The sequence below is a fragment of the Gloeophyllum trabeum genome (genome assembly GCF_000344685.1).
Source record: "Gloeophyllum trabeum ATCC 11539 unplaced genomic scaffold GLOTRscaffold_00004, whole genome shotgun sequence".
NCBI lineage: Eukaryota > Fungi > Basidiomycota > Agaricomycetes > Gloeophyllales > Gloeophyllaceae > Gloeophyllum > Gloeophyllum trabeum.
The window spans coordinates 708,710-727,512 of NW_006920413.1; the positions used below are offsets into that span (position 1 = coordinate 708,710).

The 18,803-nt window shown below is 53.7% G+C and overlaps 6 protein-coding genes across 6 annotated transcripts; 1 reads left to right on the forward strand and 5 right to left on the reverse strand.

Moving 5' to 3' along the window:
* Positions 1-1,566: 1,566 nt before the first annotated feature.
* GLOTRDRAFT_73487 (glycosyltransferase family 2 protein) lies at positions 1,567-5,151 on the reverse strand (the record flags this gene model as incomplete). The annotated part of the gene is made up of 19 exons (XM_007865974.1): positions 4,507-5,151; positions 4,319-4,444; positions 3,975-4,283; positions 3,753-3,912; positions 3,617-3,699; positions 3,540-3,562; positions 3,384-3,490; positions 3,318-3,331; positions 3,227-3,270; positions 2,944-3,175; positions 2,868-2,888; positions 2,740-2,814; positions 2,624-2,685; positions 2,421-2,572; positions 2,266-2,368; positions 1,944-2,214; positions 1,860-1,886; positions 1,680-1,805; positions 1,567-1,617 (listed from the first exon to the last, which is right to left on the reverse strand). Exons 1-19 carry the CDS (start codon positions 5,134-5,136, stop codon positions 1,567-1,569), a joined length of 2,616 nt encoding a protein of 871 aa, XP_007864165.1. The 5' UTR covers positions 5,137-5,151.
* Positions 5,152-5,960: 809 nt separating this feature from the next.
* Positions 5,961-8,709, reverse strand: GLOTRDRAFT_73488 (uncharacterized protein). The gene is made up of 9 exons (XM_007865975.1): positions 8,077-8,709; positions 7,971-8,023; positions 7,344-7,748; positions 6,968-7,296; positions 6,518-6,912; positions 6,386-6,458; positions 6,320-6,329; positions 6,243-6,268; positions 5,961-6,187 (listed from the first exon to the last, which is right to left on the reverse strand). Exons 1-9 carry the CDS (start codon positions 8,679-8,681, stop codon positions 5,972-5,974), a joined length of 2,112 nt encoding a protein of 703 aa, XP_007864166.1. The 5' UTR covers positions 8,682-8,709; the 3' UTR covers positions 5,961-5,971.
* A 161-nt stretch (positions 8,710-8,870) lies between these two features.
* On the forward strand, positions 8,871-10,331 carry GLOTRDRAFT_115101 (BAR-domain-containing protein). The gene is made up of 10 exons (XM_007865976.1): positions 8,871-8,891; positions 8,944-8,977; positions 9,039-9,112; positions 9,172-9,233; positions 9,291-9,433; positions 9,493-9,588; positions 9,643-9,723; positions 9,786-9,967; positions 10,018-10,072; positions 10,122-10,331. Exons 1-10 carry the CDS (start codon positions 8,878-8,880, stop codon positions 10,173-10,175), a joined length of 795 nt encoding a protein of 264 aa, XP_007864167.1. The 5' UTR covers positions 8,871-8,877; the 3' UTR covers positions 10,176-10,331.
* Positions 10,332-12,133, reverse strand: GLOTRDRAFT_137445 (uncharacterized protein). The gene is made up of 3 exons (XM_007865977.1): positions 11,777-12,133; positions 11,233-11,709; positions 10,332-11,165 (listed from the first exon to the last, which is right to left on the reverse strand). Exons 1-3 carry the CDS (start codon positions 12,018-12,020, stop codon positions 10,567-10,569), a joined length of 1,320 nt encoding a protein of 439 aa, XP_007864168.1. The 5' UTR covers positions 12,021-12,133; the 3' UTR covers positions 10,332-10,566.
* Positions 12,134-12,451: 318 nt separating this feature from the next.
* Positions 12,452-14,491, reverse strand: GLOTRDRAFT_127381 (uncharacterized protein; the record flags this gene model as incomplete). Its single annotated transcript, XM_007865978.1, has 1 exon — positions 12,452-14,491. The coding sequence occupies one exon, from the start codon at positions 14,489-14,491 to the stop codon at positions 12,452-12,454; it is 2,040 nt and encodes a 679-aa protein (XP_007864169.1).
* A 1,012-nt stretch (positions 14,492-15,503) lies between these two features.
* On the reverse strand, positions 15,504-17,375 carry GLOTRDRAFT_127382 (uncharacterized protein; the record flags this gene model as incomplete). Its single annotated transcript, XM_007865979.1, has 16 exons — positions 15,504-15,518; positions 15,559-15,660; positions 15,714-15,924; positions 15,980-15,990; positions 16,047-16,114; positions 16,168-16,225; positions 16,281-16,382; positions 16,438-16,481; positions 16,537-16,607; positions 16,660-16,697; positions 16,748-16,761; positions 16,814-16,825; positions 16,892-17,006; positions 17,061-17,085; positions 17,134-17,262; positions 17,338-17,375. The coding sequence occupies 16 exons, from the start codon at positions 17,373-17,375 to the stop codon at positions 15,504-15,506; spliced, it is 1,053 nt and encodes a 350-aa protein (XP_007864170.1).
* Positions 17,376-18,803: the final 1,428 nt, after the last annotated feature.

Here is an 18,803-nt window from a genome sequence, read left to right on the forward strand (position 1 = left end):
GCCTGGTCCTTCTCAAGAGCAGAGCCTTGGAACGCCTACGAATCCCTCCCAGTCTTCCGGAGTAGTGCAGGAAATGGGGAGCTCTAACTTGCCTAGTCGTGCCGCCGATGGCTCACAAGGGTTGAGCACCCCGGTATCGCCCGTACTTGATACGCCCTTTGCTTCGAATGTTGCATCATCATCTTCGCTTGACACAAGGAGAACGACTGCGCCGCCTAGTTCTGGATTGACGAGTACATCATACGCTACTTCGAGCAGCAATAACTATGGGATCGCATCATTGCCTTCACGTCCCCCAAGCCCGCAACCGCAACCGCAACCGGCACCGAAGCGACGTCCTAAGAGGCCTTCCGTGACAGTGCCAGACGCTGGCAATCAGGATCGTAACCCTGCACCTAGCAGTGCGTCCCGAAGTGCGTCTGGGCCCAGGACACCGCCCGTGCGAGAGAATAACAACGTGCGCGGAAGACAGAGAAGGCAGATGGATCATTACTCCCCGCCGCCGCGAACCGAAGGATGGACTCGCAGGGAACCCGACCACTACTCTCCTCTTGGACATAGGTTAGATGAGCGAGTCTTCACCCCTCCGGATTCAGGACGCAAACGATCTAGGGAGGGTGATACATACTGGCCGGAGAATGATGTTCCTCCTAGGCAGAGACCGCGCTATGATGACGGTCCAGGACTTAGTTATGTCGATAGACGTCGAACTCCGCCAGCTCCGGATCCGCGATATTTTGCTCCCCGGCCAACTTCTCCAGGTCGACCATGGCAGGGCCAAGCCCAATATTCCCCTGTCGACAACGGTTATGCTGAACCGCGGTATGAAGACTATCGTCCCCCTTACCACGACAGAGTTCCACCGCCTATCAGCCCTCCCGCAAATGTGTACCGTGATGGCTACGAGCGGTATGATAATCTTCGTCCTCGTGAAATAATTCCCCCGCCGGATGCTCACGACGACTATACTCGAGGCGGGAGTCTCGCTAGAGCGCCGGCCTCTCCTACAACGTCAAAGCGAGAGGGAAGACACATTGCTGTCGATACACCGGCTGGCCTTCCTGAGGCGTCAGCATCGGTAGACTCAGAGCAACCTTCACTATTCTATCGTCTCAGCAATCCCAGTCCCTCGCACACTCGGACTTCACCTAACAACCCAGGCGGCAGGAGAGCGCAGGCCAAGCAACGACGTGGCCCCTCGTTGACTGAGCGCGTCGGAGGTCGCGCTGGTGGTCATAAACCTCTTGCGGACCGCATCACGATGGCTTAGCGAGACACGGTTTCTTATAGGATTTCACTGGTACTGGCCAGCAGAGGTGTCCCTGACCTCTCGGATTTCGTCTTCTTTCTTCGAGCTCATCCACGTTTCTCCAACGTTACTCGCAACGTATTATAAAATAATGTCTCCTATAGTCACTAATAGTGGCCTATCTGCTTCACTCACGTGGAGTTGTATAATCGAATGTCACCTCTTGGGTCTTCGTCGAGACTGACTGATGTGAGCTTTCGTCACCACACCCCTTCGGCTACATAGTCCGTTGATACAAAAGGTATAAATACATGTGATCATCCGGTGAACACGCGAACTAATAGATACAGCGTTGAACCGATGAATCTCTGTCTCCGTTGCCATCAGTCTCCTCGCTATCAGACGATACAAAGAGCTGGACACAACTCACCGTCAGGCTCGTGATGGCCACAAAAACCAGGATAAAAGTGAGATAGCCCTTTGTGGGTGTGACGGCTGAATCGCTGAAGGTTGAGCTCGAATCACCAGCGCCGAGGATAGCAGCCAGCAGGAATCCCTGGAAGTATACGGTCATTAGCATCAAATAAGAATAGTACTACTGCAAACGCACGTTGGAGAGTATCCATGCCAAAAGGACCTAAGCCAAGGGGTCCGTCAACGTCCTTGCTTCGCAACAAGGAAACGCAGCACTGACATTTGTTCTGACACTGGCATAGTAGTCCTTTGCTGCTTGCTCTCGTTCTGCAAGACTCAATTCCTGGCCAGGCTTGATATTGCCGATCGGTTTCCGATGCTTCAGATTTTCCGCCGCCTCTACGTAGAGACCATTGACATCAGCTGGTTCGGCGAGGACCTCCACGTCCACTTGTTGGTGGCTATCTTGTACTACAGCTCCCAGGTCTGTTTCGACTGTCGTGTCCTGTTTAGTGCCCCAGGAGATGTCGTCGAGATTGCAGAAGGCATAGCTATGAAGAGGCGTAAATCCACGGGGATAGAGAAGAGTGGAAATCACGCACATATTTAATATGTTAATGTACGTAGGTGAGAGCAGCATATACGGGAGGAAACTCGTCAGCATATGCCAGGGGTCAAAGGCAAGAAGACTGGAAGTGGCATATACTGTGGAGCACGGTCATGAGAGCGAAGCTTCAGCCATAGACGGAGAACCTACCTCCATAGGTCACGATGATGCTGAAGAGCATTACGGTGTAGGTGCTCCCTCCATTTGCATGTGCCTGGAGAGCACACATAATGGCGGCGAAAAATACATAGACCATAAGGAAAGCAAATATGATAGCTGTTGTTTTGTATTTCCACTGTGCGCTGAAGACCTAGTCAGGTTCGTTATCCCCTCTAAATCATCGCAGTGCTTACGCTCGTGGCTTGTTGCCCATAGAGAAGACGAAGCACGCTACAAGCAGCGCAGCCATGAGGTACTGGTGTCATGAGCTCAATCAACTCCAAGCTAGCAGGGGAACATACAGCCCTACCTGGACAATCGTATTGAAATATTGGATGCCTCTCATCTTCAAGGAAGGGTCCTCGAGAGAGGCCGTAAGGATGGCCTGGGAAGGCGCGTCATAACGCCACAAAAGATAGCGGTTGTGGTCATACTCACGAAGAAGAGGAAGAAGTTGCCCTAGCATGGTTAGTTACGATGCAGTAACAAGTACAGCCCTAGCATTTGCGCTCACCATGGCGAACCACGAGAAAATTAGGTTGATGACGTTATAGACCGTTTCCAGCAGGAGCATCGTTTTTCGACCGAAACTGTGACCCGAACGTAGCACTTGTCCGACGTGGGCTATGGCATATGTCGCTGCGAAGAACGACCCGTTCAACCATCTCCGACGTTGGCTAATGAATTCCGGGAGAGCGTCGGGGACATCTGTTTCTCCAATTGCGCTCTTGACATAACGCAGCACCCTAGAAGGGGGAATCAGCGTCTCATGATAGAGGTCTGTGGCAGTTACTTACCAGTTTGAATTGGCTTTCGCGACAAGTTCGAAACACAGGATACGCTAGAGGAGGAGTCAGAGACACTCGGAATTACAATAAGGGATCGTACATCTTCAGCAAGATCTGTACGCATGTCAATACAGTGCATGGATGATACTACAGCACAACTGCTCACACATGTTGGAAGTGAATATATCCGTATCTCGGCCATGGAGGACTTCTCCCTTGAAGTAGGAAGCCAGGGGGCCCACGCCTCGGCTATCGTTCTGTAAAGCAATATACCTAGTCGAAACGTCAGCGAAGCACAGCTCCTTGGTGCACGACGCCTTACCGATAAGCTGAAAATGCTCCTGGCTACCCGGGTGTTAGTCCAGTGACTCTGCATACGTTCGAATATGTATGCCTTACTAAGACGCTAATATATCCGAACATACTTTCCGTAGGTTTGTCTAGAATATTGCTGATCTTATATTCGAAATTCTGGGCGGCGACTGCGTACAGGTACGTCATGCGCAAATCGGTGTCCGCAATCTTCGCGACGTACCTAATGGATTAAGGAGGAACTTCCAATGTTTGCCTTTGTATGCGGCTATCTCGCCACAGGCCCCTCCAACATTGGAGTTCAAGTCGAATGTCTTCCATAAGTGGTATATACTCTTAGGCCCGGGACGAGTACCGACGTCCAGGAGGACGCAAACATTCGGCTGGGGATGCGGTGAGCTCGGGACGGAGAGGGAAAAAGTAAAGAAGAGCACTGTACGCTTACCTGAAGAACCTTCGCGAACGCGTTGAAGAACCACCGATGGCTATTGATCTTCTTCATGTTCTTCTCCTTCATGCAGAACAAGATCTGCGTTGGCACGATGCCCTTCTTCCCATTATCCGGGTACTTGAACTGCAGATTCGGGTCCAGGGCAAACGACGTGGTGTACTCGAACAGATGGGCTGTGACCTCCTTGTTGTTGACCATGTTCTTCATATGATCTCCCGGTTGGTAGACGCCAAGTAGAGTTAGACAGTCCAGTACTCGTGGGTGCACCTTCTTGCGTCCGTCCGCGACGATACATACGACAACCTGAGGGCGGTCTATGATTAATACGGTTATAATACGGGCCTAGTTGGGCTTGCCTTCTTCCATGCATCTTTTCCCCATGTGCGGGAATTCTTCCGAGAGCATAGATGACTGATATTCTGCATGATTCCGTAGAGTGTCCGACAGAAAAGCACCTCATCCTCCTATAAGCGATGATCCATTCAGCAAGGTGACTTTGCATGCGACTCGATTGAATCATACTTACATTATACATCGTGACGACAATGAAAAGTTCGGTCGTCCTACTCCATTCGTTCTGCCGTAGGAAGAACCCGCTGCTCTCGAAGTCGTCCGGGTCGCATGTCACAGCAGTATATCGCGTCTTCTGCATCTCCGGCTCGTATCGAGGAAGGATCAACTTTGGTGGAACGTCCAGTTCGACAACTAGGTTACCGTTTGTCAACTGCACCCTCTTCTTGGTCTTGTTGCGTCGATGGATGCGACCGGAAGGTACAGGACCAAAGTGCATCGTAGGGAGGGGGGTGGGTGGTGTGCTAGAGAGATTGGTGGACACCTTCTCACTCAGCACATCCTCCTTGTTGGGATCATCAGCCAGTAGATATTGAGAATCATTCCCATGGTTTAGATACGTTGCAGATTTCTCGTGAGTGTAGCCAGTATAGTGCGTAGCCTCACTTCCCACGATGTAGTAGTCTTCATCTTCTCCGGAAGGAGTTGGTGATCTGGAGCGTGGAGGACGGTACGACGAACGAGAGTTAATCCCAGAGGCGTACGCTTCCGTGTCGTGCTGAAAGTGGTCGACGTAACCATCTGCCGTCATAGGTTGATTTCCAAAAGACCCATAAGAGTCCCGAGCGTGCTGTAGAGCCACCATAGAGCCACTGGGAGTATTATAGGTATAGGCTGTCGTAGGTCTGGTGGGCGGTTGAGACTGCGCCGCTCCATAGGCTTGGCCTGCATGCGTGTTCACAAGAGCAGATTTATCAAGGAAAGAATCGCTCGGTTTAGGAATCAGAGCATTCCATTCTAGCGGTTCCCCAGAGTTGATGGTAGGGAGATACGGGGCGGGTTGTGCGCGGTCATGGAAGTAGCGAGATTCAATCGCACCGTCGCCTACTTTCTTCGCGTCCGTCCATCCGTAGCCTTCCTGGTCCACTACAGTCTCTCCAGTCGATATGCTATGTCTCGATACGGACTGTCTGTCCTCTTCTACCGGGCCTTGTCCATGCGAGGCAGGGGGTGGAGGTGGAAGGTTCCGAGCAGGGCTCTGCGAGCGTGACTGAGATGTTGCCTGGTTCTGTAGATGATTAAGTGCTCTCTCAATATTTGATTGCCCGAGTGTGTCGGTCGGCGACGGTGCAGGGCCGTCAGTCAATGTATACCTTCGCAATGAAGGGTCGGCGATGGACGTCGGCCGGGACTGGTCGTTACTTTGGTCGTCAATTCGTTCGTAGGATGGAGGAGGCTTTCTTCTGGTGCTTTTGTTAGCCATAACGAGCGGTGGTAGCGATAGCCGTGAGAGGTCGTCGAAAGTTCGTTGCAAGTTCGGATTGAAACCGCGCTCGCGTTCCGTCAGACGCGTCCCGACGAACGTGTCACGTGAGCACGGGTTCGATACTTCCGAGGTATGGCCGGTGAGTGGCGTCAACATTCTTCGTGAAAGTCGTTAATGGAGGTTACAAGCAGTAGCTGCCTAATCGCAATATCTCCTACATCGCGACTCCGTTGGCGAACTCCAACCTCCCGACCAGATTACCCCCATTCGCCGAAAGCTCCTTCAAATGGATGGACATGGGATCCACCATCGTGCGCAACGCAGAAAGGATCGCAGCCGCTGTCTTCTGCAAGCTCCATAGACTTACCGTCTTTACGCGCCGGTTGAAATTTGCTTGGTTGACGTGGTAAGCCAAAGCATCGTACACCTGCAAGGCCATGGTTATTATGATTTGCCCTGATGTCGTGCTATGAGACACATACCTTCAATGCGATCTGATCGGACAAGCCAGCTATAGACGACGTTGAATACCCCGAACAGCGAGATATAGATGACTACTTACTTTCCCATAGCTGTGGAGAAAGGTGATCAGCCGCCGGACCACTGTACCGGGGTAAAGGATACTTACAGTCCATGCTCCTTCGAAGTCGGACAAATCTTGAATAACCCGACAATGAATAGGAATTAAGGTCCGATTGGCACTGAGAATAGACCGGTCAACCCCAAGTCTCGGACCACATGGTCTTTCTCGGGCACGCACTTCATAAACGCCACAATTGGCCGTACGAATGCCGAGTTCACATAAGAAAGATCGTTCGTGAACATGGGCACAGCTGCCTTGATATCCCTGAACCGCAAATCTATGTCAATCACCACCTTTGGCTTCCCGTCATCAACCGTCTCGCCGTTGTCGGTACTCCTCGTAGGAGCCGTCAGGGGCGGCTTCGCGAGCTCCCGCTGCCCCGGAATATGTTCAGCCACAGTAGTGGCAATCGCATCAATGATAACATCGAGGGCGTCCGGATCTTCGTCGCGCGGGAATTTTATGTCGAGGACTGCATCGACCTTGCCATATGTTATCCAAGAAATGGGACCCTCGAGTGTGGTCATGGATTGCAGGTGATCAATATTGACGCCATCGATGCGTAAACGAGACTGAAAGTAAATCGTCATTTAGCGACCACAGCAAAGGCTCATGATGAGGTTATACCATTCTCCCCCACTTTCCGTCCCCTAGCTCCTTCTCCGTCGTCCGCCCGATACTCTGAGGCGTATGAAGGCTAAAAAGGCAGTTATCGAACTGCCCGACGACATTCTCGGCGTTCAGGAAGTCGTAGAACAGCCACTGCTTCCGGAATCTCCTGATGTCCGCGCGGAAGATCGATGCAGTGTACGGGCGGAAGTTGCCCGGTTGATAAACGGTCACGAGAACGTCTTCGAGTTGCAGAAACTCGAGCTCAAAGTCGCCCGGCTGGGGCTTGTGCCGGAACAGCGCAGGGTCGAGGGGATGGTCCGGGTCCCATGTTACATTGCGTCGATCTGCGTCGCATTCAGTAACAAGTAGATACAATGCATAGAGTCCGTACCGATGACGCCACGAACACCTTTGACTACGGCATCCTTGATTAAGCCCTTACCATCCAACCATTGGGGAAGGGACAGCGTCACTTCGATAGCATCCACATTCAGATCGAACATCGTATAGTTCAGATCTTCTTCGCTCAGGTCAACGTGAGCCAGCGCCTCCTCCTCATCGATCTCCCCCGCCACGCCGTGTATCGCTGGGTGACCACTGATATCATACCCGAGTGCAGCGGTGTGGTCGCGGGATATTTTGGAAGGCGGGGGAACAGACGGTGGCCGCCTTGATATATATACATTTTTGAGTGAGAGGCGGGAGTCTTTCCACTTGGGTACGATGGCGGTTTCGAAGATGACCGTTATACCGGTCTCTTTAGTGAGATAATTACTGATAGCACGAGCAACATATTCTGAATTACGAGAGTGTCAGCGAAATGTGTATCGGAATTCGACATCAGCGCAGGTAGATGCATTGGTAGACTCGAAACACTACCTCAATATTCGCGGACGTACTCTGCAGAAGGATCTCTGCGGAATATGACAACACATACTGAGGAAGTGTAAATCTGTCCGTAACGCAAATAACCGTCTTCGTGATGGCTATATCGAGCGGGTCTCTCGGACGGACTCACCTTGTAATCGCAAGCTATTCGCCGTGGCAAGAATCACGGAGAAGAAAGTGGTACTGCAAGGTCATAGCATTAATTACACGAGCAGCGGATACGTTGCCGTACGCACGTTCCGACAAAGATCCAAAGCGTCTGGCTCATGAGAAACCACGTTACGAACGCGGATATATCATCCGCGTTAAACCTGCGAAACGAACGGATGGTGAACCACCGAAAGCGGATACGCAGCCTGTCCCAAAAGCTATTCGCGACGCGAAGGAAGTCTTCGCGCGTAGGCCTGTGGGGATGAGGCAGCGACCTGGCGAGTCGCTGGAAAAGTGGCGGGTAATTGTCTAACCGAGGAGGAGTGCCAGCGCTTGGACCTCCATCCGGGGGTGCAGCAGGGTCGTCAGAGGAAGCCCTTGTGCTAGTATTTGGCGGTTCTGGCTCGGTCTCTGAACGTCGGCTCTGTTGTTCAAACCGCGTTAAAGAGGCATGGAACTGGCGCAAAGAGCAACCATATCTCCCGCGACCGAGGGTAACGCCTATTGACGCGTCGCATTTCCTGACATGAGCAATGGCAACCGTATATGTGGGGCTTTGCGTCCCGTGCTGCCTAAAGAATTGGCATATTGTCGCATAACGGTCCCATACAGCATCCTTTGAGCCCTTAGTAGAAGTCGACGCGCGTGTAGCCCTTGCAATTCTGCCCGCTAGAGTCCTCGATGAAAGCATAAAGTCGTGTGCAGGAGAGCTCCTCCCGCCATGCTTCGAATTTCTTTCGCAAAGGCAAAGACGAGGCACGCCGGCAACAGCCGAAGCATCGTCACCGCCGGCTTCGGCCTTGGCCGCGGCATTGGGAATTTGGGATACACACCGCTTTACTCTTGCTTCACTCTACTTACACTCGCGGTCGTCCACAGCAGCTAACATGAGTTGGTCTGGGTAAGCAAGCGCACTCGCGTCGAGGAGGACGGCGCTGAGAAGTCTCTGCTAGGTTCAAGAAGTCTGTGAACAGGGCGGGAACCACGGTTAGCACGGTCCATCTAGCTCGCATCGATGTCCGGCTGAACTCCGGCTGCATCCCCCTAGCTCCTGCAAAAGACGGGTCAGATCGAGCGCACGGTTGACAGAGAATTTGCCGACGAGGAGGCCAAGTTCAAGGTGTCAGTGCTCTCGCCGTGGCGGGCAGAGGTGACAGCTAGCTGATCCGAGCATGTACCAGCTTCGAGAAGGAATGTCAGGCACTTCAGAAGGATAGCAAGGGGTACTTGGATGCTATGCGAGGTGTGCTTCTAAATTGATCATTATCTCGGACAATATCTGACGGGCTGCATCCTGCAGCAATGACTGCGGCCCAGGCGCGAATAGCAGAGACATTGGACGTATTCTATGGCTCTGCTGACAAGGCTTCAGAGGGCGCCATGGCTGCGCATGCTTATAAGCGAGCAGTTGACGACTTGGATACCGGTATTGGAAGGGAGCTGGTGAGCCCTCTCGTCGCGCGTCCTCGAAACCCTCCCAGTTCAGACCAGTTCTTTTTCAGGATGCACCATACCGTACAACAGTGCTGGAACCGCTAGGGAAGATGAACGCATACTTCCCGATCGTGAACGAGCATATCTCGAAGCGCAACAAGAAGGTTCGCATAGCTCCTTGCATATCCTCATCTGAACTTTGACTGAATGCCCTGCAGCTACTGGATTATGACGCCGCCCGGAGCCGAATGCGAAAGCTAATCGACAAGCCCAGCGAAGACCCCACCAAGCTACCGAAAGTGCGTATTCAATAACCTCCCCCTCGCCGTCGTGGTTGAGCTCATAACATTGCCCACCTTAGGCCCAACAAGAGCACGACGACGCCAAGGAAGTATTCGACATGCTCAATGACCAGCTCATCGCCGAGCTCCCGCAGCTGCTCGACCTCCGCGTGCCCTTCTTCGACCCCAGCTTTGAGGCCATGATCAGGATGCAGTGCAAGTTCGCCGAAGAGGGCTACGAGAAACTCAGTGGCGTGCAACGGTGCGTTTATTAATGCTGGAAACGAGGGCCCCTTGCTGACCTGAGAGTAGGTACTTTGCTGACGGCGTGAGAGATGATTACGCAGCTGGACAGTTGGATGCACAGGTTCGTCTCTGCTGCTCCTTTGTTCTGCTTGGCACTAATCTGTCTTCAGGTGGAGGGTGTCCTGCAAGAGATGCGGGAGCTGTCAATATGCGGTGCTGCATAGCCGCCTATGCGATGTATACCACAGTGATCTCAACATGTATAACTGGAGGACTTACCTTTTATCATTCATATTGCTGTACTTACAAGTGGTTACGAGGGGAGCGGAATCTGGAATGAGCAAGCCCTCCCGAAGGCAAGTCCATCGGTCCAAGTCGATGCCTTCGGGGTCCGATCAGGCTCGACGTTGCGTCGTAAGGTAATGCACATCATGTGTAGTATTAACGTACAACGCGAATCAATCGTCTGGCACGGTCGGATATCTGATACTAATACAAACAGTATACTCAAAACCTAGGGATGTCGCCCGCTCTGAAATACATGCCAATCCCAATACGACTACTCAATAACGATACCAACACCATACAGACACCCGCCACAGCCGTCTCACCCGCTCAGGCAAACAAATACTCATAGAACGACTTGGGCTTACCCGCCGCCGCCGTCCCTGCATCCTTCCTAACCTTCTGCACCCCGACCTTCCTCACCGCCGCCCGCCTCGACGCCCTGCGCGCAGGGGACGGCGACGACCCCGAGCGCGCGCGGTGGCCGGGCGATGCCCAGCTGGAGGTGACGCTCCTGAACGCGCGGTACGCGGCCAGCGGCGTCCTATCAGGGTCCTGGTCGCCCGCAAGCGACAGCGCGTCCATCGGGCGGGAGAGATCCTCCACGCCCGAGTCGTCCGCCTCACCCTCCCGATCGGACTCCCCGCCAACGACCGACCAGCCGTCATCCACAATCGGCGCGAGCGGGACGACCGCCGGCGAGCTGGGCACGGAGGCCTCCGTGATAGCCTCCAACCCCCCGCGCCGGGGGCGCTCGACGTCGGACTCGAGCTCGCGGTCGGACTGCGAGAACTCGAAGTCGGAGGAGATGTCGGACGCGGAGAGGTCCGTGACCGGCGGGGTCGCGACGCTTGCGCGCGCGGTGTGGTCCGGGCGCGTGACGTTCGGGCGCAGGAGGTGCGTCAGGCGCTGGCCCGAGGTGTCTTTGCCTTTCAATTTCAAGGAACGGTTGGATTCACCTCTTACCACACCAAGGACTCGGGGGGCTGTACTCACTGAAGCTGACAACCTCGTGGTACCGCGCGCAGCAGTGCACGACGTACCGCGCGAACGCGTCGTCGGTGATGGCCCACACCAGCTCCAGCGGCGTGCGCGACACCTCCCGGATGCTCTCCACATCGCCCACGACCCGCCCAGGAAACTCCAGCGCCCTCTCGCCATTGACCTGCGCCGCGGTCATCACGCCCCCGTTCTCCAGCCAATCAACAATCTCGTCCTCCACCACGCCGACCAGGAACTCCGCGCGGCCGCCCGCTTTGCGCAGGTCGCGCCGCATGCCCTTGAGACTGAGCGAAAAGCGTCCCGCGTTCGCGGAGAGCGGGTCCGCGCTGGGCGGCGGCGCCGCGGGGACTTGGGCGTTGCGCGGGAGGTAGGGCGGCAGCGGCTCGGGGAAGGTGGGCTGGATGGGGTTGAGCGGGAGCGCGTAGTCCTTCTTCGTCGCCAGGACTATGTGTGGGTTGCCCGTGAAGCGGGCTGGGATCAAGTATAGACGGTAACATTAGTCTTCCTGGATTGAGGTGTAGATAGGAGCATGACAGACCGTTCTCCTTGCGCCTTATCCACCGCTTGCCTTCCTTGTCGTCTCGAGTCCTCCTCCTGGCAGCTGCACTCGCCCCACCAGCCTGAGCTGACGGAATTTCCGCACGAAGATGGGCGAAGCGGTCTGATATACCCGGGTTGCGCAGGATAGAGGGGAAAGACATGGGCACAGGCCCTCCAGTGCTGACCGCCGGGGCAGAACCAGCAGTACCGGTCTTGGGAGTAGCGCCTACGCTGGCCGCCATGGTCGCCGCTCGAGGAGTGTGTGTTGTTACCGCTGATATGTCGAGCCCCTGCAGGAGCTGGCGGGAGGGGCTCTTGACCGTGACAGTACGCTTGAAGGATAGACCTCGGGCTGCGATTGCGGTGCGTCGGCTCCGACATCCGGCTCCGGGCTGTCTGTTACAGTGGCAGTGATTGCCGGAGACCGGAGACTCGTCCGGAGTCATTTGACACAGGGTTATCACGAACAAACCATAGGGTTACAACATTACCGTCGCGTAGATCATTTCAGCGAATGTTACCGGACAGTAGCGGTTACACAATCCTAGTCGCAGAGTCCAGTTATAGCGGGTATATTCCACCGATACGGCCCCTGTACTCGTAATCGCACACATGAAAGACAACCCGAGAAAGGGTATACAAAGTCTACAACCACATCAACCATCCCACTCGCTCAAGCGACGCGCTCCCTGCCGCTCGCACCATTCTTGTGCATCCCAGCGTAATTCTCAAGCTTCTCCGTAGGGGCGGGCAAGCTCTCATGGGTAGCACTCGCACTCGCACTCTTCGTCGCCTCCACCTCCCTCCTCGCCGCCGACCAAATCAACGCCTCCTCGCCCCGCTTTCCAGCATCACCCTCAGACCCCTTGGCGCCAGGCGGCACGTACGGTGCACGGTTCTCAGTAGTCGGTAAATGCGCTGCGACCTTCACCGCACGTTTCTGGGCAGCAGCCGCCGTAGGGTCAGCTTGAGCTTGCGCGGCAGTCCCGTTTCCGTTGGAGTAATCCGCGTTGTGCATCTGCCTCGGAACAGCCATGTGCGTAGGAAGTGTATGCGTCGAGAAGTTGTGCGAGACCGGGAGAGAAACAGCACGAGGAGCGAGTGTATGCGTCGGGAGGGTATGCGTCGAAAAGTTGTGCGAGACCGGAAGAGCAACCCCACGAGGGGCAAGTGTATGCGTCGGCAAGGTATGCGTCGAGAAGTTGTGCGAAACGGTCACAGGAACCTCACGAGGTGGGAGAGTGTGACTGGGCAAACCCTGATCAGTCGATACTGGCATTTCATCAGCCTTCTTCGTCGAGTGCTGCTGCCCAGATGAGTGCGAGACAGACGACGATGAAGCAAAGTCGGCCATCATCACCGACCCCGGAGTGGGCGACTGCTGAGGGACAAACGAATGCAACGGGCCCATGTGACGCTTCACCGGCAAGCCTTCGGGAGTAGGGGAGGGAGCGGAGGCTTCCTCTTCAGACTTGCCAGAACCAGTGGGTGCGGAAGCCGGAGGTGAGAAACTGGGCTGCTCAGGAGCACGTACTTGAGACACGCTGGGAGGAGCTTGACCGTGGTGGCTAGGAATCAGAACACCCAAGACCGCCTGACGCTTAGCATGAGCGCCGTGAGACGCGCTCGGCATGGACGAAGAAACACCATGGCTAGGCGGAGTGGGAAGCAGTAGATGGCCTTCATCGTGCATCGTAGAGGTCATAGCATCGTCGCGAGGATCATCGTGCCGCTTGTGGTAAATTGCAGGATTAGGGACGTGGGGAACCAAAGCCCTAGGATGAACGTTGAGAATGCCTGGAACTGCACCGGAGGAATGAGCCGTAGAAGAGCTTCTGCTAGCCGCAACTTCCTCGTCGTGCTCCGAGTGACGCTTCTGATGGGGTGTTGGACGAGTCATGTTCGGCATATCGTAGTCCTGAACGTTTGCGATAGCAGTGGCGCCAGGATGTTCAGTTGAACTCTTATGAGACTGAACCGAGGTACGAGCATCCTCCTCGCGCCTGCCGAGGTGAGTGGTGGTAGGGCCCTGGGATCCGTGCGCGTCGGGCGCCTTCAAGAGCCCTGGGGGACCAGGCATGGAGCACATAGTCGACGTACTGGCGTCCTCCTCGCGCTTGGGATGACCAGTGGACGTAGGCACCGGAGCCTCGGTCGTCTTCGCTGTATGCGCGCCAACTAAGCCTATAGCACCAGTGGGGACCGGAACCTCAGAAGAGCCGCTCCGCGCATTGCTGGCCGCCGACATCGCCTGCACCTCGCGATCCTGTATGGCATTGTGACCTTGATGCGAGGGGAACTGCAAGCGAACTGGCACCGCAGAAGCCTGGCCGGTCATAGTAGCCTCCGGAGAGATGCTGTAAGACGCGCGCTTGTGCGCAGCAGCCGTCGATTCAGGAGAAGAGTCATCCGAAGTGGTACCGCTGGGACTAGATCCGTAGTCGGCGTTCCTCACGGCTCGCTTCATCTTTCCCGGTTGATGCAGTCGGGGGAGGGCCGAGGGCTCCTCGGCGTCGTAGTGCCGGCGGTGATCGTAGACAGCAGCATGGTCCGGGGTACTGTAGCAGGCAACGAACTGAGAGTCGATACAAGAAGCGGTCGGCGACGCAGAAGACACGGTCGAGGAGTGCATCGTAGGACTGGACATTGGTCCACCGAGAGCGCTTGTCGCGGCCCAGGACAGAGCGGCAATCCCGAAGATATGGCGGCGCATGATCGTAGACTTGATGGATGAAGGTCGTAACTAAAGAGAGTGGTCCCTAGGATGTGCTGGTGATAGCCTGTGGTGGAAGGGAATAGAGAGAGAAATGGTTGAAGTTCATCTTTTACGTCGGTCGGGGTGGCTGACAGCAGTTGACACTTGCCAAACAGTGCCAAAGGTTGGCAAACGTTTGCAATTGTGGCGGGTGGTGAACCGACCTGGTTTGCACTAAAACTACGGTTTAGATCGAGACAAGGGTGCAACGAAGGCCCGTGAAGGTCTCGAAGTAAGCTGCTCATTATTCAACCTGCTCAGAGACGTTCATTAAGGATCATTACTTGTCGCCCGCCGGCGTGTAAGTTATATGATGAGTATCCGAACAGAAATCGGCTATCTACATGTCTCCTACTAAATGTTATACTATCATTGAGGGGGTTCTGCAAAAAGTATCGAATTCGGCCTGTAGCATTCCACACACTTGACGGATTCTTATCGGATCTTCCGCATATTGTGTGTAACTTAGTGATGAACGTCCTCATTATTTTTGTGCATTTGTATGCAGCCTGTGGAACGTAGGAGAGAGATGCCGGTTCATGTAGGGGGTTCTGCAAAAAGGCGTCACATGCGGTCACAGTGGGATCTCGCCGCGAGCGATGTCACGCTTTTGTCACGATATGGGCCCGGGAGATGTGCAAAGTTGCCTCTCTATCTCGACACGCTCGTTATTTACTCTATCGGACTGGTGTATTGTACTTTAGACGGCATATTCATGATATCCCAAGCCATTTCGCTGCAATCCGTTGAGAGCATCACGAGAGATCTAGTGGACACTGTTTCTTTCCCATGGCCTACAGGACCCGTTTTCTCTCCCTCTCTTCAACCACAGCAGATATTCCCATTCTGACTTGGCAGGGGGTCTATTCTAGTGTATATATACCTTCCTGAGCTTACCCAACATTTTTTGGTTGAGTGTGGAATGAGATATAAGGGGGTGAGGGGGTTCTGCAAATTTTGCAGAACCCCCTCAATGATAGTACAGCTGCATCTCCTTCAGACCTCGTCAAGTCTGGCAGGTTGACCTTGTATCCCTCTTCGGTTTGAGTGCCCTCCTCAAGACTCCTAACACCGGGTGATTTGACAGTGGTCAGTTCGATTGCATCAGCGGAGCGGTCACAATGTACCTGGAAACGAGACGTCAGGGACGCAGAAAGTCTAATGAACTGAACAAGCATACCATAGAGGTGGTAGTAATCTGTATCCCACCGTCGCTCGGCGGGTGCTGAAACCTCAGTACACCGTCACTGCGCAAGTTGTGTTTCTTAAAGATGCCAGTGGAAGTTGACCCCTGGTCACTGGCACTCGACAACCAGAACTTCCGGGCGTTGAGCGATGATAAGACGCAATTGGTATAAAGCTTCGCCAGGGGCAGATTGAAAATGAGAGGTCTGGTGACCGAGGTGACGTTAAGCATCGTGACAACGGGATAACGGCAATATTTACACAGAGGTTTGCTGCGATCCGGACGCTGTCAAAACATCGCTAAGAATTATCCGGGTATTGGACTCACCGTAGTAAGATACAAGACGAGGTTCAGTATAGCAACTACGGCCGTGATCATGCCGGTTGGAATGACCACTACCGTGCGACTAGTTAGTACATAGGACCCCGGCCATGAACATCGTACGCACCCCGCATGAGTTTGGTCAACAGATCTTCCGTCTGAGGGAAGATGGTTCTCTGCTTATGCTATTTCCATAGGTTTGAGTTGGCGCCAATTTCGCCGTATTGACAAATACCGTACCAAGTGCAGCACCAATCCCGCCGTAATGACCGTATCCGTGACGGCTGCCATCACAAGCCAGATGATGACAACTTGTTCGACCCGTTGCAGTCCGGAGAATTGCTGGGAGGTTCCGAGTATATAAGTGGAGATAGTGTGCCAGCGTTTTAGAACCCACCGCTTTGAGTATCGTTATACCTATCGCGCCACCAATTGCGCAGACTAGTCGCACCTTGAGTCTTATGGCCTTTACGGAGAGCCATAGTGATGGACGTACGAGTTGAGATGAGGGACATGATAACAATAAGGATGCCGAGCCAGAGGCGTCGAGTCAGGACCGTGATTCTCCTGGCATAGAGTTAATCAAGCACTTGGCCATCTGTGGGGGAGCACAACGAACCACGCATAGAAAAAGTGCACGACAGATGCTATGATACCCTGCACCTTCATAGGCAGGACGCACGGACGATGAAAGAATAATCACTAACCGTTGTAACCGGTTCTGAACTACGACGTCAGGAGCCGTAGAGTATACGAGAGGATGGGAGACCTACCGGCATTGAACACTAGGCGGGGTCGCAACATTCAGCTCTGAGGGTTTATTTTCCCGCCTAGATACCTGAATTACTCACTAGCGTTTGTGAACTGTATCTTCTCGTAGTTTCCGAAGTCTTTGATGGTGTAGTCATATATCATGGCCACATCCATGCCGGAGTTGACGTTGTCAACTACGAAGAGGAAGAGTACCTGCGATCCTGCATGAGTTTGTCTAGGATAACCGGCCAGTCATATGAGCCCTACCATCCATTTTATCCATCGCGTGCCCCTGTATGGTATCAGAGGATGTGTCAGATGGCCGCGGCGTAGTACGCACCTCTCGTTGGTATTAAGATACACGTACGTCTGCACCCACATCATTCCGAGCAAGAATACATTGAAGATGACACCTAAGGAATTAGCTATATCTTGACCGGCAATCATGCAGCGAGGCGTGTCCACCGACCTATCAAGAGGGCACCCAACCTGAAATATTGTGCCTGAACATTTTCAATATGAGATGGTAACATACTGAGCTTACGTTAGATCTAGCGGGTATGGCTCCGGCGCTGAAGCCATGCTCACTGGAAGGTGAGTAATATTGGCTGCTGGCTCTGCGGGATTGGAAGGGGGAAACTAAGACCTCACAAGTGTACCAGAGAAACGCATTCATCTTTCACATATATACGGCATAGCTATTCTCTGCTGCATCAAGACGCTTCTGAAGTGATATAACGAGACTTTGATAAAGCGCATCCGAGGGGCACGGGATGACATCGCGGGAAGAGCCATCGCGTTCTTTGGAAGCTCGGTGAAAAGAAACCGGCGGTATCGGCAAAGTCCACACAAAGAAAGCGCGAGGTTTACCTCTCCCGGAATATCCCAAGCTGACCTGGGGAGAGACGGCCTCGTCGTAATTCCGTATGAAGATTGGTCAATCACCGTCGAGACTTGGATTCTTCTTTCTTTGCTGCGAGCGCATCGGAAATTCCGAGTCGGGTCTGCAAATTTGGAGACGGTCAGATCCGCTCCAGGAGACTTAAGACAGGGGAAGGGTGGGAATGAATAGCGAAGAGATATCGACGTGACCCGGTTCCCGAGCAACGTTCACGTCATCGTCGTTCATACTTAGCATGCCTCAGTTATAACGAACAAGGTCTGAATAGAAGGCAATACCCAGATCACGAAGACTCGATGGCAGTTCCACACAATGAACTTTGAGGAGTACAGAGCCCAGTCGAACCACCGTTTGATAGGAAGTGGACGCAACTCGCGCGCCTCTTCCGGCTTGAATCCGTGAGAAAGTTGATTCGGAGCAGCCACAAATTCGTTACAGCGTCGGGCTCGTAAGTGCCTTATTGCTACAAAATCCAATTATTAGCTTCAGGTAAACGACTCGGATGATCCACAAGTATGCTGAAGCAGCTGCTTTGCGCCACGGGTCTCTTGAACTCCGCTCCCGCTATCTATTAAAATTCAAAATATTATGAAGGGGCTCATCTTCAGTGTTATTATTCTTTAGCAAACTTACTGCAGGTTCACCTCCGCGGGGTTCAGGGTGCCGTACGAGGCTTCAAGGCATTCCTTCGTCCGCAATAGCTTTCCTTCAAGGAAGTACAGGCTTACCCTCTCGACGGAACAGAGTACTGCCGTGAGTATCGCCGTGCGACTGTTACACAAGCTTAGCTTCAGTCGTTCTGATAGTACAGATACCTACGATACGCCTTGTACAACTTTTGCGGTAGTTAGACACGATTTAGAGGAAACCGAAAATCAGCCGTACTTCGCTGAGAGAGCGTGTCGCGCTGATCCGTGAGTCCTTCAGAAAAGTGGAGCGCCTCTCTCCGCAAACTTTTGGGCCTTGCAAATACGCTCTAATCACTGGAGTCTCTCAGGCTGACCTGGTCTACTTCCGATCCTCGGTGACTCTTGGTGCTGTCTGTGTGGATGCGTCCGCACCGGCTTCAGTGTACCCCATAACCGAATGGAGAGGCCTACCTTGACAAT

What these genes read in the sequence shown, in the direction of transcription:
- GLOTRDRAFT_137445 (XM_007865977.1), bottom strand. Translation starts at nt 12,020, where the DNA reads ATGGCGGCCAGCGTAGGCGCTACTCCCAAGACCGGTACTGCTGGTTCT. An exon ending in GATAAGGCGCAAGGAGAACG is followed by an intron (nt 11,710 to 11,776) that starts GTCTGTCATGCT and finishes ACTTGATCCCAG; the next exon opens with CCCGCTTCACGGGCAACCCA. An exon ending in CCACGAGGTTGTCAGCTTCA is followed by an intron (nt 11,166 to 11,232) that starts GTGAGTACAGCC and finishes TGAAATTGAAAG; the next exon opens with GCAAAGACACCTCGGGCCAG.
- GLOTRDRAFT_73488 (XM_007865975.1), bottom strand. Translation starts at nt 8,681, where the DNA reads ATGCTTTCATCGAGGACTCTAGCGGGCAGAATTGCAAGGGCTACACGC. An exon ending in ACGGAAAGTGGGGGAGAATG is followed by an intron (nt 6,913 to 6,967) that starts GTATAACCTCAT and finishes ATTTACTTTCAG; the next exon opens with TCTCGTTTACGCATCGATGG. An exon ending in TGTCCGATCAGATCGCATTG is followed by an intron (nt 6,188 to 6,242) that starts AAGGTATGTGTC and finishes ACCATGGCCTTG; the next exon opens with CAGGTGTACGATGCTTTGGC.
- GLOTRDRAFT_115101 (XM_007865976.1), top strand. An exon ending in GTACTTGGATGCTATGCGAG is followed by an intron (nt 9,234 to 9,290) that starts GTGTGCTTCTAA and finishes TGCATCCTGCAG; the next exon opens with CAATGACTGCGGCCCAGGCG. An exon ending in CCGGTATTGGAAGGGAGCTG is followed by an intron (nt 9,434 to 9,492) that starts GTGAGCCCTCTC and finishes GTTCTTTTTCAG; the next exon opens with GATGCACCATACCGTACAAC.